Source organism: Mustelus asterias, chromosome 7 (genome assembly GCF_964213995.1).
Source record: "Mustelus asterias chromosome 7, sMusAst1.hap1.1, whole genome shotgun sequence".
Lineage (NCBI taxonomy): Eukaryota > Metazoa > Chordata > Chondrichthyes > Carcharhiniformes > Triakidae > Mustelus > Mustelus asterias.
The window spans coordinates 139,509,620-139,523,287 of NC_135807.1; the positions used below are offsets into that span (position 1 = coordinate 139,509,620).

At 46.6% G+C, this 13,668-nt stretch overlaps 1 protein-coding gene across 3 annotated transcripts in view; it reads left to right on the forward strand.

Moving 5' to 3' along the window:
- Positions 1–199: 199 nt before the first annotated feature.
- herpud2 (HERPUD family member 2) overlaps positions 200–13,668 on the forward strand; it is a 38,422-nt gene continuing 24,953 nt past the window's right edge. Inside the window, exon 1 of one of the 3 annotated variants that reach the window (XM_078216908.1) lies at positions 200–255. Coding sequence is in view for 1 of the 3 variants with exons in the window: in XM_078216905.1 (XP_078073031.1) it covers positions 10,000–10,020 (21 nt within the window). In the remaining 2 variants the exon portion in view is untranslated. Of the gene's footprint in view, positions 256–9,633; positions 10,021–13,668 lie in introns of those variants that run through there. The other 2 variants (XM_078216907.1, XM_078216905.1) reach the window with 2 other exon arrangements.

The following is a 13,668-nucleotide window of genomic DNA, read 5'->3' on the forward strand; positions in this document are numbered from 1 at the left end:
CCCGTCTCCCTGCGCCCCCGCCCCTCCCGTCTCCCTGCGCCCCCGTCTCCCTGCGCCCCCCCCCCCCCCCCCCCCCCCACATCTGCCAAGCAAATCCAGAACATCTGACAATGGAATCATGCAGCCACCGTTGGAACTGAGTGACAGTGCGGCTGTGATAGTTTGATTGCTGATCTATCATTTGCAAATCTCCAGCAGAGCCCTGGAAGGATCCACAAAACAAGTTCAGGATCAGAGCGCCTTTGACAGCCCAGGGTCAGTCAGGTAGCAGGTCTTCCCCACCCTCCCTCTCCCTGTGGCCCCCCCCCCCACCCTCCCCTCTCCCTGTGGCCCCCCCCCCACCCTCCCTCTCCCTGTGGCCCCCCCCACCCTCCCTCTCCCTGTGGCCCCCCCCACCCTCCCTCTCCCTGTGGGCCCCCCCCCACCCTCCCTCTCCCAGTGGCCCCCCCCCACCCTCCCTCTCCCAGTGGCCCCCCCCCACCCTCCCTCTCCCAGTGGCCCCCCCCCCACCCTCCCTCTCCCAGTGGCCCCCCCCACCCTCCCTCTCCCAGTGGCCCCCCCCCACCCTCCCTCTCCCAGTGGCCCCCCCCCACCCTCCCTCTCCCAGTGGCCCCCCCCCCACCCTCCCTCTCCCAGTGGCCCCCCCCCACCCTCCCTCTCCCAGTGGCCCCCCCCCCACCCTCCCTCTCCCAGTGGCCCCCCCCCACCCTCCCTCTCCCAGTGGCCCCCCCCCACCCTCCCTCTCCCAGTGGCCCCCCCCCACCCTCCCTCTCCCAGTGGCCCCCCCCCACCCTCCCTCTCCCAGTGGCCCCCCCCCACCCTCCCTCTCCCAGTGGCCCCCCCCCACCCTCCCTCTCCCAGTGGCCCCCCCCCACCCTCCCTCTCCCAGTGGCCCCCCCCCACCCTCCCTCTCCCAGTGGCCCCCCCCCACCCTCCCTCTCCCAGTGGCCCCCCCCACCCTCCCTCTCCCAGTGGCCCCCCCCACCCTCCCTCTCCCAGTGGCCCCCCCCCCACCCTCCCTCTCCCAGTGGCCCCCCCCACCCTCCCTCTCCGTGTTGGAGGCCGCCCCACCCTCCCCTCTCCGTGTTGGGGGCCGCCCCACCCTCCCCTCTCCGTGTTGGGGGCCGCCCCACCCTCCCCTCTCCGTGTTGGGGGCCGCCCCACCCTCCCCTCTCCGTGTTGGGGGCCGCCCCACCCTCCCCTCTCCGTGTTGGGGGCCGCCCCACCCTCCCCTCTCCGTGTTGGGGGCCGCCCCACCCTCCCCTCTCCGTGTTGGGGGCCGCCCCACCCTCCCCTCTCCGTGTTGGGGGCCGCCCCACCCCTCCCCTCTCCGTGTTGGGGGCCGCCCCACCCTCCCCTCTCCGTGTTGGGGGCCGCCCCACCCTCCCCCCTCCCTGTTGGGGGCCGCCCCCCCCCCCCGCCCTCCCCTCTCCCTGTTGGGGGCCGCCCCCCTACCCTCCCCTCTCCCTGTTGGGGGCCGCCCCCCTACCCTCCCCTCTCCCTGTTGGGGGGCCACCCACCCCCCTCCCCTCTCCTCTCCCTGTTGGGGGCCGCTCCCCCCCCCGCCCTCCCCTCTCCCTGTTGGGGGCCACCCCGCCCCACCCTCCCCTCTCCCTGTTGGGGGCCGCCCCCCCTCCCCCCACCCTCCCCTCTCCCTGTTGGGGGCCACCCCCCCCACCCTCCCCTCTCCCTGTTGGCGGCCACCCACCCCCGCCCTCCCCTCTCCCTGTTGGGGGCCACCCCCCCCCCCCCCACCGCCCTCCCCTCTTCCTGTTGGGGCTCCCCCCACTGTCCAGGTTTCATGGGTGGACCTGCTGCTTCTGCATTTTGACACATGGCTGTCCGGGCTGTGTGTCAAGTTGTCTAATAACATTGGTGCTCCCAGTCAGGAGAATACATCATCTATTATTTTGATTCTGATGATGTGTCGGCTAACCCCAGGGCAGGGTAGTTGTGTGATTTGGAGGCAGACTCTCAGACAGCGGTGTTCCGCACATGTGTATTGGATGTATTTTTGTTTTGGTGTGCAGTGTGTGTGGAATTGTACTGGTTCGGTTACATTCAGAAATCCGTTAGTGTGATCGCTGAAGTCAAACCCTCCCATCAAACAGGACAATCATCAGCATCATAAAACACAATTGTTTCTTTCCAAAGCAGCAACCAGGTGCACACTTATTAGAGCTGAAAATGAGTTTATTGCCAAAATTATGCATTTTAAATAATTGTCTAGTCTATCACCTGTGAGTAACTGTTGTTAGGTCACTGAAACTGAGTTTTAAAAAGTCTATATGCAACCATTTACTAGTTTAATTTGTGTACATCAGGCAGTTTCTTAGTAAAATAAATATTATTTGTACAAAGTTTTAAGTGTCTCTTTCAGTATCTATGGATCTTAAAAAACGCTCAGTTTAAAGAGTCTCTTTGAATGGGGGCAGTCAGCAGAAGGTTGGCACTCATTATTCTGATGAGAATGTAGCCTGTTTAGCGACAGGGCAAGTGCTGGGCAAAAAGATTTCTAAACCAGTCCCGAGATCGCAGAAACCTGAGTTATGATTAATGTCACTTGTTTAAAATTCTCCAGTCTTTGAGCTGATCCAACCAACTTCACTCTGACTGCACCTGATGGAGTTGGGAGAAACTCTACCTCACGATAAGAGTGGAAGTGTGTCTCCAACTTCCCTGTAAAATTGCACATGAACTTCTACATACTGATTCAGCAGTGATATTGCTGTTTTGTTTGACTCTTGCCTTCAGTATCTTTGCTATGAGAGTGTTGATGTATTTGTCACAGCAGTCTGGCCAATACAGCAGTTCATATTTTGAACTGCTCTGAAGAAAGGTCATATGGATTCGAAACGTTGGCTCTATTCTCTCTCTGCAGATGCTGTCAGACCTGCTGAGATTTTCCAGCATTTTTCTGTTTTTGTTCCAGCATCCGCAGTGAACGGAGTGGGAATGGAGGGATACAAAAGAATGGTCTAGTTTGGACCAGGGAGCGGCACGGGCTTGGAGGGCCGAAGGGCCTGTTCCTGTGCTGTATTGTTCTTTGTTCTTAGTTTGCGTTTATCATGGTTCATACTTGATGTTTGGTGCCTTTTACTATCATGTTCGCCAGAATTTTCAATAACTGAAGCACTGGATAGGCCACTGACAGTTGATTTTAGGAACAGTTATCAACATCATCATGGACAATCTTTGAGCGTGATGAATGTTTTCGGAGCTCCTTACCAGACCCCAGCCACATATCTGGCTCTTGGGAAGCCTTGCAACATGATCATTCTGTTACAAATTTAATTAAGCCAATACCATGAACTAATTCTTCATAGTGGTTACTGTCCAGAGCTTTCTAAAGCCTCTAGATGTGATTGCAAAGAATTATTAGCTCAGATAGTTATTTCTCTTCAAAGTAATCTTGCATTCTGCTGTATGTTCTGTTAACAATATTTTCCAGCTGCAAAGATGCACAGATTCATCATTGCCAATGTTATTTCTACCACTATGACTAAATTCCTGTCCATCAACTCAGTGCTGTTAGTTCTGAACCAACCTGGCACATTCAGCCACCTGTGTCCCTTTCTGTGTAAGGTTAATCTTGACGTTGCCTTCCTTGTACATCTGCTGAATCACAAAAGATACTTTATCCTTCTCCATTAGAGTCATAGAGGTTTACAGCATGGAAACGGGCCCTTCGGCACAACTTGTCCATGCTGCCCTTTTCTTTTTAAACCCCTAAGCTAATCCCGATTGCCCGCATTTGGCCCATATCCCTCTATACCTATCGTACCCATGTAACTATCTAAATGCTTTTTCAAAGACAAAATTGTACCCGCCTCTACTACTACCTCTGGCAGCTTGTTCCAGACACACTCCACCCTCTGTGTGAAAAAATTGCCCTTCTGGACACTTTTGTATCTCTCCCCTCTCACCTTAAACCTAAATCTAGTTTTAGACTCCCCTACCTTTGGGAAAAGATATTGACTATCTAGCTGATCTGTGCCCCTCATTATTTTATAGACCTCTATAAGATCACCCCTCAGCCTTCTACGCTCCGGGGAAAAAAGTCCCAGTTTATCCAGCCTCTCCTTGTAACTCAATCCATCAAGTCTCGGTAGCATCCTAGTAAATCTTTTTTGCACACTTTCTAGTTTAATAATATCCTTCCTATAATAGGTTGACCAGAACTGCACACAGTATTCCAAGTATGGCCATACCAATGTCTTGTACAACTTCAACAAGATGTCCCAACTCCTGTATTCAACGTTCTGACCAATGAAACCAAGCATGCTGAATGCCTTCTTCACCATTCTGTCCACCTGTGACTCCACTTTCAAGGAGCTATGAACATGTACCCTAGATTTCTTTGTTCTGTAACTCTCCCCAATACCCTACCATTAACTGAGTAAGTCCTGCCCTGGTTCAATCTACCAAAATGCATCACCTCGCATTTGTCTAAATTAAACTCCATCTGCCATTCGTCAGTCCACTGGCCCAATTGATCAAGATCCCGTTGCAATCGGAGATATCTTTCTTCACCGTCCACTATGCCACCAATCTTGGTGTCATCTGCAAACTTACTAACCATGCCTCCTATATTCTCATCCAAATCATTAATATAAATGACAAATAACAGTGGGCCCAGCACTGATCCCTGAGGCACACCGCTGGTCACAGGCCTCCAGTTTGAAAAATAACCCTCTACAACCACCTCTGGCTTCTGTCAAGAAGCCAATTTTGTATCCATTTAGATACCTCACCCTGGACCCCGTGAGATTTAACCTTATGCAACAACCTACCATGCGGTACCTTGTCAAAGGCCTTGCTAAAGTCCATGTAGACAACATCAACTGCACTGCCCTCATCTACCTTCTTGGTTACCCCTTCAAAAAACTCATTCTGGAAAGGTGTCCAAACCAATGTAATTGTCTGTCTTAGATCTTTTGTATAAGTGTAGATTTCATCAAATCCATAGAATTCCTACAGTGCAGAAGGAGGCCATTCAGCCCATCAAGTCTGCACAATCCCACCCTGGCCCTATTCCTGTAACCCCACATATTTGCCCCTGCTAATCCCCTGACACTGGAGTCAATTTAGCATGGCCAATCCACCTAACCTGCACATCTTTCGAATGTGGGAGGAAACCGGAGCACTCGGAGGAAACCCACACAAACACGGGGCAAATGTTGAAACTGCACACAGTGACCCGAAGCCAGAATTGAACCTGGGTCCCTGGCGCTGTAAGGCTGCCCACAGTGGCGCATCAAAAGTTCTCATTAGGCATCTTTAATTGTTCTTGTATCTCAACCAACTTCTGTTCATCCAGTGTTGCTCCGATGCAGATTAATTCTGCATATCCATCTCAAAACCTGATACACAGACTTCTTTTGCAGTCCATTTCTCTTGATTCAAACTAGTTCAATTCAGATGAGCTGACACTCAATTTTTGTTTGCTAATAGATTCCCAGTTTTCTAACACCTGCAGTGCTAAATTAATTTTTGTTAGTTCAATCTGATCGAGTTATCAGGGATAGACAATATTGTGAGTTTCACTGGAGCAGCAAAGCTATCTATCTACCTCATGTCATTTTTCTTGTTGAACCTTCTCAAAAGGCATGGCGTTATTTTTCTCTGCGTGTTTTATTTAAGAAGCATTCCAGACAATTAGAATATTCTCACATACCCTGGTCTTCATTAAAATCGACTTTTATGAACACACAACTTAATCCCTGAAAGCTGAAGTAAGTCTGCCAGTATTCAGTCCCTAAGACCATTGTCAATACTTGTAGATTTTTCTGACATTACTAAACTGTTTTGTGCTGATGTCGTGCACACAAACAAGGTGTGGTGGGTGACCTTGACATTCCAAATTCTGACCAGCTCACTATCCAGCAAGGACATTTGTTCTAACATTTGACCTGTGTAATGATTCTTTTGACATGTCCTTGTTGTTGTTCAGGATCTGAGTCATGTCTTCTGACCTTGAATGATTTTTGAGCCAGAACATTAAATATTGTCACAGACGACAGATACAAAGAGTTAAGAGTTTCCTTGTGGAGGAGTTTAGCCACACACATTTGATTCTATCATTAGGATGTCAAATTAAAAACTGGGGCAGTTTTTCCAGACTGTTGAGCTTGACAGTTAGAAAGAAGTTTTTCAGCCAGCTTTAAAACTTGAATTTGTTCTAGAATTTTAAGAGTGTTTTTAGTTTGCATGATTAAAGGACTACTGTTGGCAATGGTTTCTCACCCTGCTAGAAATTCTGCATTGTAATTCTATAGATAATACTTTTCTACACAAACTATAACTGAAGTTAGTTTTCTGAGGTTTATCAACAACATTTCTCGATTTATATGCATTTTAAGTATTTGTAGCTGGATAAAGATCACCTATTGAAACAACTTGTTCCAGCCACTGGCTGTGCTTTCATAACAGTCTCATCCAGTATGTGACTGTGTTCAGATCGTATCAAGTTCCCTCATTTTCAGCCATATGTTGGGCATAATCATTGGACTATTGAGAAATAATACATTTCCTCACCATGGTGACACTTATTTCCTTAGAGGAAGAAGATTGTGACTTAACAGCAGCTATTGGAATGGTTAACCACACCAGCATCCCGTCTGCTGCAACTTCCTTCAACAAAATCATTAGGAGGAAATGACATAATTGTCTTCAACCTCATTACCGATTGCATCCTCTCTAGCCAGTGTCTGAACCAGATTCTTCCCAATCTCACTGTTCTATATGACTTAACTGAGCTTCCAACTCTAAATCTTCTCCATCCACTTCTACTTTCGTAACATCTCCTCCACTTTCCAACCTCGCATCAACCCACCCTCAACTAAAACCCATTGCCCCTGTCCTCCTGACATTGGTTTCCAGATCCTCCAACAACCCTCATTTAAAATTCTCATCCTTTGGCTCCACGTTACAAAGGCTGCATCTTGAGGTTTTAGAGAACAGTGCTGATTCACTGGGCTGCTGCCTGGAATGGGAAATAGGAATGTGCAGCCTGCTTGTAACTGCTGCTACTGGGAAATCTGCTGTCGTGGTATGTCACGCTTGTCTCACGCTTTTGATGATAAACACGAACACGATCAAACACATTTTCAGAGTCGATGAAGTGTATGCAAATGTCCTTGTTTACTTTGAGCTGGTTATTAAAGGTTATTCTGACGTTAAATATTCCCCTCTTGTTCCAACTCGGTCTCAATCCAGACTACGTTTCACCAATTTCTGCTTCACGTGTGTTACTAGGAATATAGAATTGAAAACATTGATTCTGTTTTTATCAGAGCAGCATAGATTATGGAATGATACACATTAGAAAGGGTAGGCAGGGTTGATAGAAGCAGACAGTTTCCAGTAGCTGAGGGATCAAGAGTGAGGGCCATAGATACGAGAAGAAGGAAACTTTCTTCTGCGTTGTGAGGCTGTGGAGTTCACATCTAGACTTCATGTTTGAGGCATTCCGAGTTAGATTGGGTAGGTGGATGAAGACATTATGGAAACCTTCTCTACTCTCTCCTTTATAATGTTTCTTAAAACCTATCTTATTGACCAAGTTTTGACCATGTTAGGCGATGCCCTAACATCTCAGGTTGTTTGTATCTGTTGTTGTCTCATTAAGCACCTGTGAAACATCTGGGGAAGTTTTACTAGATTACAGGTGCTATCTAAATGAGGTTGTTATGATCTGGTTTAGTCATTTGGCCTGTTTCTGTGCTATAATGTCAACGCATCACCTTTATACAGGTTTCAGGAAACCAAACCTATTTTTGTCACGAGGGAAGAAAGTTCATGTGAGCTTGTACAGAGCTGCAGAGAAATTGATTTTTTTGGCTGGCTATGTTGATATAATGTGGAGATGCCGGCGTTAGACTGGGGTAAACACAGTAAGAAGTCTAACAACAGGTTAAGGTCCAACAGGTTTATTTGGTAGCAAAAGCCACTAGCTTTTGGAACAGGCTGTTCCTTCGTCAGGTGAGTGGGAGTTCTGTTCACAAACAGGGCATATAAAGACACAAACTCAATTTACAGAATAGTGATTGGAATGCGAGTCTTCACAGCTAATCAAGTCTTAAAGATACAGACAATGTGAGTGGAGAGAGCATTTAGCACAGGTTAAAGAGATGTATATTGTCTCCAGACAGGACAGCCAGTGAGATTTTGCAGGTCCAGGCAAGTTATGGGGGTTACAGATAGTGTGACATGAACCCAAGATCCCGGTTGAAGCCGTACTCGTGTGCGGAACCTGGCTATCAGTCTCTGCTCAGCGGCTCTGCGCTGTCATGTGTCGTGAAGGCCGCCTTGGAGAATGCTTACCCGAATATCAGAGGCCGAATGCCTGTGACCACTGAAGTGCTCCCCAACAGGAAGAGAACAGTCTTGGCTGGTGATTGTCGAGCGGTGTTCATTCATCCGTTGTCGTAGCGTCTGCATGGTTTCCCCAATGTACCATGCCTCGGGACATCCTTTCTTGCAGCGTATCAGGTAGACAACGTTGGTTGAGTTGCAAGAGTATGTACCGTGTACCTGGTGGATGGTGTTCTCACGTGAGATGGTACCTGATACGCTGCAAGAAAGGATGTCCCGAGGCATGGTACATTGGGGAAACCATGCAGACGCTACGACAACGGATGAATGAACACCGCTCGACAATCACCAGGCAAGAGTGTTCTCTTCCTGTTGGGGAGCACTTCAGCGGTCACGGGCATTCGGCCTCTGATATTCGGGTAAGTGTTCTCCAAGGTGGCCTTCGCGACACACGACGGCGCAGAGTCGTTGAGCAGAAACTGATAGCCAGGTTCCGCACACATGAGGACGGCCTCAACCAGGATCTTGGGTTCATGTCACACTATCTGTAACCCCCATAACTTGCCTGGACTTGCAAAATCTCACTGGCTGTCCTGTCTGGAGACAATACACATCTCTTTAACCTGTGCTAAATGTTCTCTCCACTCACATTGTCTGTACCTTTAAGACTTGATTAGCTGTAAAGACTCGCATTCCAGTCATTATTCATTATTCTGTAACTTGAGTTTGTGTCTTTATATGCCCTGTTTGTTAGCAGATCTCCCACTCACTTGACGAAGGAGCAGCGCTCCGAAAGCTAGTGGTGTTTGCTACCAAATAAAGCTGTTGGACTGTAACCTGGTGTTGTTAAACTCCTTACTATGTTGATATCGAAAGTTAATTCTCAATACAAGATGTGACAATATAAAGTGGGTAATATAACATGATAATATGGAGCACATGATGTGGAATCCAAATTACTTTGCAGTTATTCATGACTGAATACTCGCAAGATCAGAATTGAAGTTTCTTTTATTTCTGTTGGCCAGTTTGGCATGTTAGAGTGGAATTGTTTGAATCGATGCTCTGCCAATTTACCATGAAGCCAAGTTCTCTTAAACTGTTACTTCTAAAAATGCTATCATTTGAACAAAGTTGATATTTAGTAATATTCAGTCTGGAAGGCCCACTGTGGACCATCCTGCTTCAGGTAAACCTCCAACCAATGCCCTAACAGGTAAGGTGGTCCTAACACAATGATGGACAGCTATTCACTGCTCTGTGCAATATGCTCTGAGTTCAGCTGGTTAAACTCCAGGGGTTCCCTTGTTCAGGTCTGAGGTAATTAGGATGTGTCTCTGTGGAACAAACTGAGGTGGGATTTAGATGTCAGTCGTTGAATTTGGAGACTTGTAAACATGTTGATAACGTTCTGCATGTGTCAGAACAGCTGGCTATGCAAAAGAGGACTAAAATCTAAAAATAGTATTCTGTGCAATGCCTTTATATAGCAGTGTAGTAAATGGCTGTTAATTATCCTGAGGCACTTTACACTGGAATGCTGCTTTGTGTTTACCTGAATTAAATTCCTGATTTTGGCCAGGTTGGTCTGAAGGGTTAGAGCTAACCACTCTGTTGACTTTTATCAAGAGTATCAGGAGTCTGTATCTGCAATCCTTTCCTGTTGCTGCCACTTGGATCTTAATGAAACTGAATCGTGAGTATGTGAGTGAATTCTGAGAGTCACTGGACTGTACAATACTAGATTCTGTCTTCACAATCTTGATTAGATTCATGAGAGGGGTGTTTTCAGGTCTCTCGTAGAAATATGAAGCAGTGACAGTCTGGTGAACCAGTCTGAGGTGAGTCAGCAGTTTGACAGTTGGCTCAATGGGGGTCCCTCTTCCTCTCTGAACAATCGAGCTAGGATGGATGACGCTTTCCATAATATGAAGTAAAAACAGAAAATTGGTGACCTTATATCAGAACTGGAAATTAGTTTAGTTTATTAGTGTTTAGAGATGTAATTTTTAAGCAAGTTCAGAGGCAGGAAACAAGCAAAAAGGAAAGGTCTGTGATGGTGGAATGTGGGAGAATTGAATTGATTAAAAGGGATGATGGTTCAAGACAGAAGTGGGTGCGAATGGAACCAGTAAAGAAGTGGAAGATGGAAATGAGAATATCAGCATCATTACCAACAGCTGCCTTCTGAAAAGAAGAAAAGTTATCTGAATTGGTGAGGGCTGAGGTGCTGTTCCGAGAAGTTGCATTAATCTTCACTGGAACAGTGTGAGAGATCGAAGAGGAGGTGGTCAGAGTTAGGATTGTGGTGGGGAGTTTGAAGTGAGACACAGCCAGCAGCTCAGGGTCTTGTTTGCTGGCTGAATAGAGGTGTTGGACTAAGCGCATCACCCTGCTCTACCTTTGGGTTCGCCAACTGGAAGAAAGCACGTTGTGAGCAGCGAACATAATACATTTAACTGAAAGAAGTAGAAGTGAATGTTTCAATTGCAAGTAGTGTTTGGGGCCCTGGATGCTGGGAGGGGGGGAGATAAAAAGGACAGGTGTTGTATCTCCTCCCGTTGCTTGGGAAGATGCCGCTCCGACGGGACCAGGGGCCCTCCATAACCCCCCTCCCCCCCGTCTTCTACTACTATGTCTTCTAATATTCTTCGTGATGGTGATGGGCTGAATGTCCTTTTTCTGCTCCTTATGCTATGTTGTAACTCCTTAACTTCCTAATAAATGTATTGCCAACTTGATCAACTTGTTAAGGTTAATGAGGAAGAATATAAAACTTAATTTATCAAAGGGTCTAATGTGTGGGCAGTGGAAATTCCCTCTGCCCTGTGATGAATCTCACCCCTTTCACTTTGCCTCCTTTTTTTTTGAATACATCTCCCAGCTGTAGGCAGAAATCCTGTCTAAATTTCTGCACAGTGACCCTGAGAGGGTAGTTAACATTGGAATTGGAGTAAGTCCTCCTGATTGCTTGTTATAGTTGACTTTCAGAGTTGCATTTTGTAATAGAAGGCCCTCCTTTTCGTGTTCCCCTTCTTTATTTTTGTCTCTCTCAAAATCACTACATAATATCCGTTAGGTGTTAGTCAGTGTGGCTCGTTTGAAAACTTCCCCTTGTTCCTCAATAAAGTGACATCAGCGGCAACCTGCATTTATATAGCGCCATTAATTTAGGCAAACGTCCCGAGGCACTTTAACAGAGAATTATTAAAGAATCTTGACAAAGAGCATCAAGAGTAAGCACGGTGACTAATAGCTTGATCTAACAGTTAGGTTTTAAACATAGTCTTGAAGGAGGAGAGACATAGAGATTTAGGGAGGGAATTCCAGAACTCGAGGCTTCATCTGATGATAAGACAGCATAACTTGGCAGCAAGCTCTGTTTTCCTGTGTCGACCAACAGTTTGGTTTTCTTGTTATAGTTCAGGGTATGAAACTAATAGGTTAGAAAGAGACCAGTGTATCTGGCAGCAAGCCACTAATGGTGCCGCGTTCCAGCTCGTTCCAAAGGGCACAACATCAAATAAGCTCATTATGCAGTTTATTTTAAGCAAACTGTCTTGCAAATGGGATTGAGGGTGATTTTGCGGTTTGGATCAGGAATTGGCTAGCTGTAAGAAGACAGAGGGTGGTGGTTGATGGGAAATGTTCAGTTACTAGTGGTGTACCGCAAGGATCTGTTTTGGGGCCACTGCTGTTTGTCATTTTTATAAATGACCTGGATGAGGGCGTAGAAGGATGGGTTAGTAAATTTGCGGATGACACTAAAGTCGGTGGAGTTGTGGACAATGCGGAAGGATGTTGCAGGTTACAGAGGGACATACATAAGCTGCAGAGCTGGGCTGAGAAGTGGCAAATGGAGTTTAATGCGGAAAAGTATGAGGTTATTCACTTTGGAAGGAGTAACAGGAATACAGAGTACTGGGCTAATGGTAAGATACTTGGTAGTGTGGATGAACAGAGGGATCTGGGTGTCCATGTGCATAGATCCCTGAAAGTTGGCACCCAGGTTGATAGGGTTGTTAAGTATGGTGTGTTAGCTTTTATTGGTAGAGGGATTGAGTTTCGGAGACAGAAGGTCATGTTGCAACTGTACAAAACTCTGGTGCGGCCGCATTTGGAGTGTTGCGTACAGTTCTGGTCACCGCATTATAGGAAGGATGTGGAAGCATTGGAAAGGGTGCAGAGGAGATTTACCAGGATGTTGCCTGGTATGGTCGGAAGGTCTTGTGAGGAAAGGCTGTGTGACTTGAGGCTGTTTTCGTTCGAGAGAAGAAGGTTAAGAGGTGACTTAATAGAGGCATACAAGATGATCAGAGGATTAGATAGGGTGGATAATGAGAGCCTTTTTCCTTGGATGGTGATGGCTAGCACGAGGGGACATAGCTTTAAATTGAGGGGTGATAGATATAGGACAGATGTCAGAGATAGGTTCTTTACTCAGAGAGTAGTAAGGGCGTGGAATGCCCTGCCTGCAGCAGTAGTGGACTCGTCAACATTAAGGGCATTTAAAGGGTCATTGGATAAACATGTGGATGATATTGGAACAGTGTAGGTTAGAGGGGCTTTAGATTGGTTTCACAGGTCGGCGCAACATCGAGGGCCGAAGGGCCTGTAATGCGCTGTAATGTTCTATGCTCTAAATACCTCTGCATTTGTGTAACCTGCAGTTTGTATCATGAATTTGGGTGTTTTTGGACAAGGATAAGTCAGTGACTTCTATCAGATCCTTCTCTCAGTCCTCTGGTAGTCTGAATTTTGTGCTTTCTTTAGTTTCCACAAGTCAGTTGGCCATTTTCCTTTTGTTTTCCAAAGTAATGTGGACTTTGGTTTGATTCTACTAAACAAAATAAAAATCCAGAGGTTCTGACATCATTTATTCATTTCACAACAACTTTGGGATTTTTTTTAGATTTAAACACAGCTGATAGCTCTTTCAAATAACTGGCAAACCTGGTTGAATTCTCTGACTTGAGGGCTTGTGAAAATTAAAATTTTCAAACTATTTCTAAGCTTTGGCCAACAAACATTATGCTATTAGAATGGGGAAAGCAGTGAAGCTTTATACTTGTGTTCTGTACTTGCTGCTGAAGCATGTTCTGCACTTTTTTCATTGATGGTAAATTCTATTTAAAATGTACTTTGTTAATTCAAGGATATGAAAATCTATACCTAATACGCCAAAAACATCCGCACACACTTTGACAAACACTTGAAAGGAATAAAATGTCCCAAACAGCCACCTTCACAGGAGCCTGACAGCAAACCAAATGAGATACAAGATCAAATTATCACAAGCTTGGTCATAGAGGTTTAGGGAAGGAATCCCAGAGCTTCAAGCTGAGACCATTG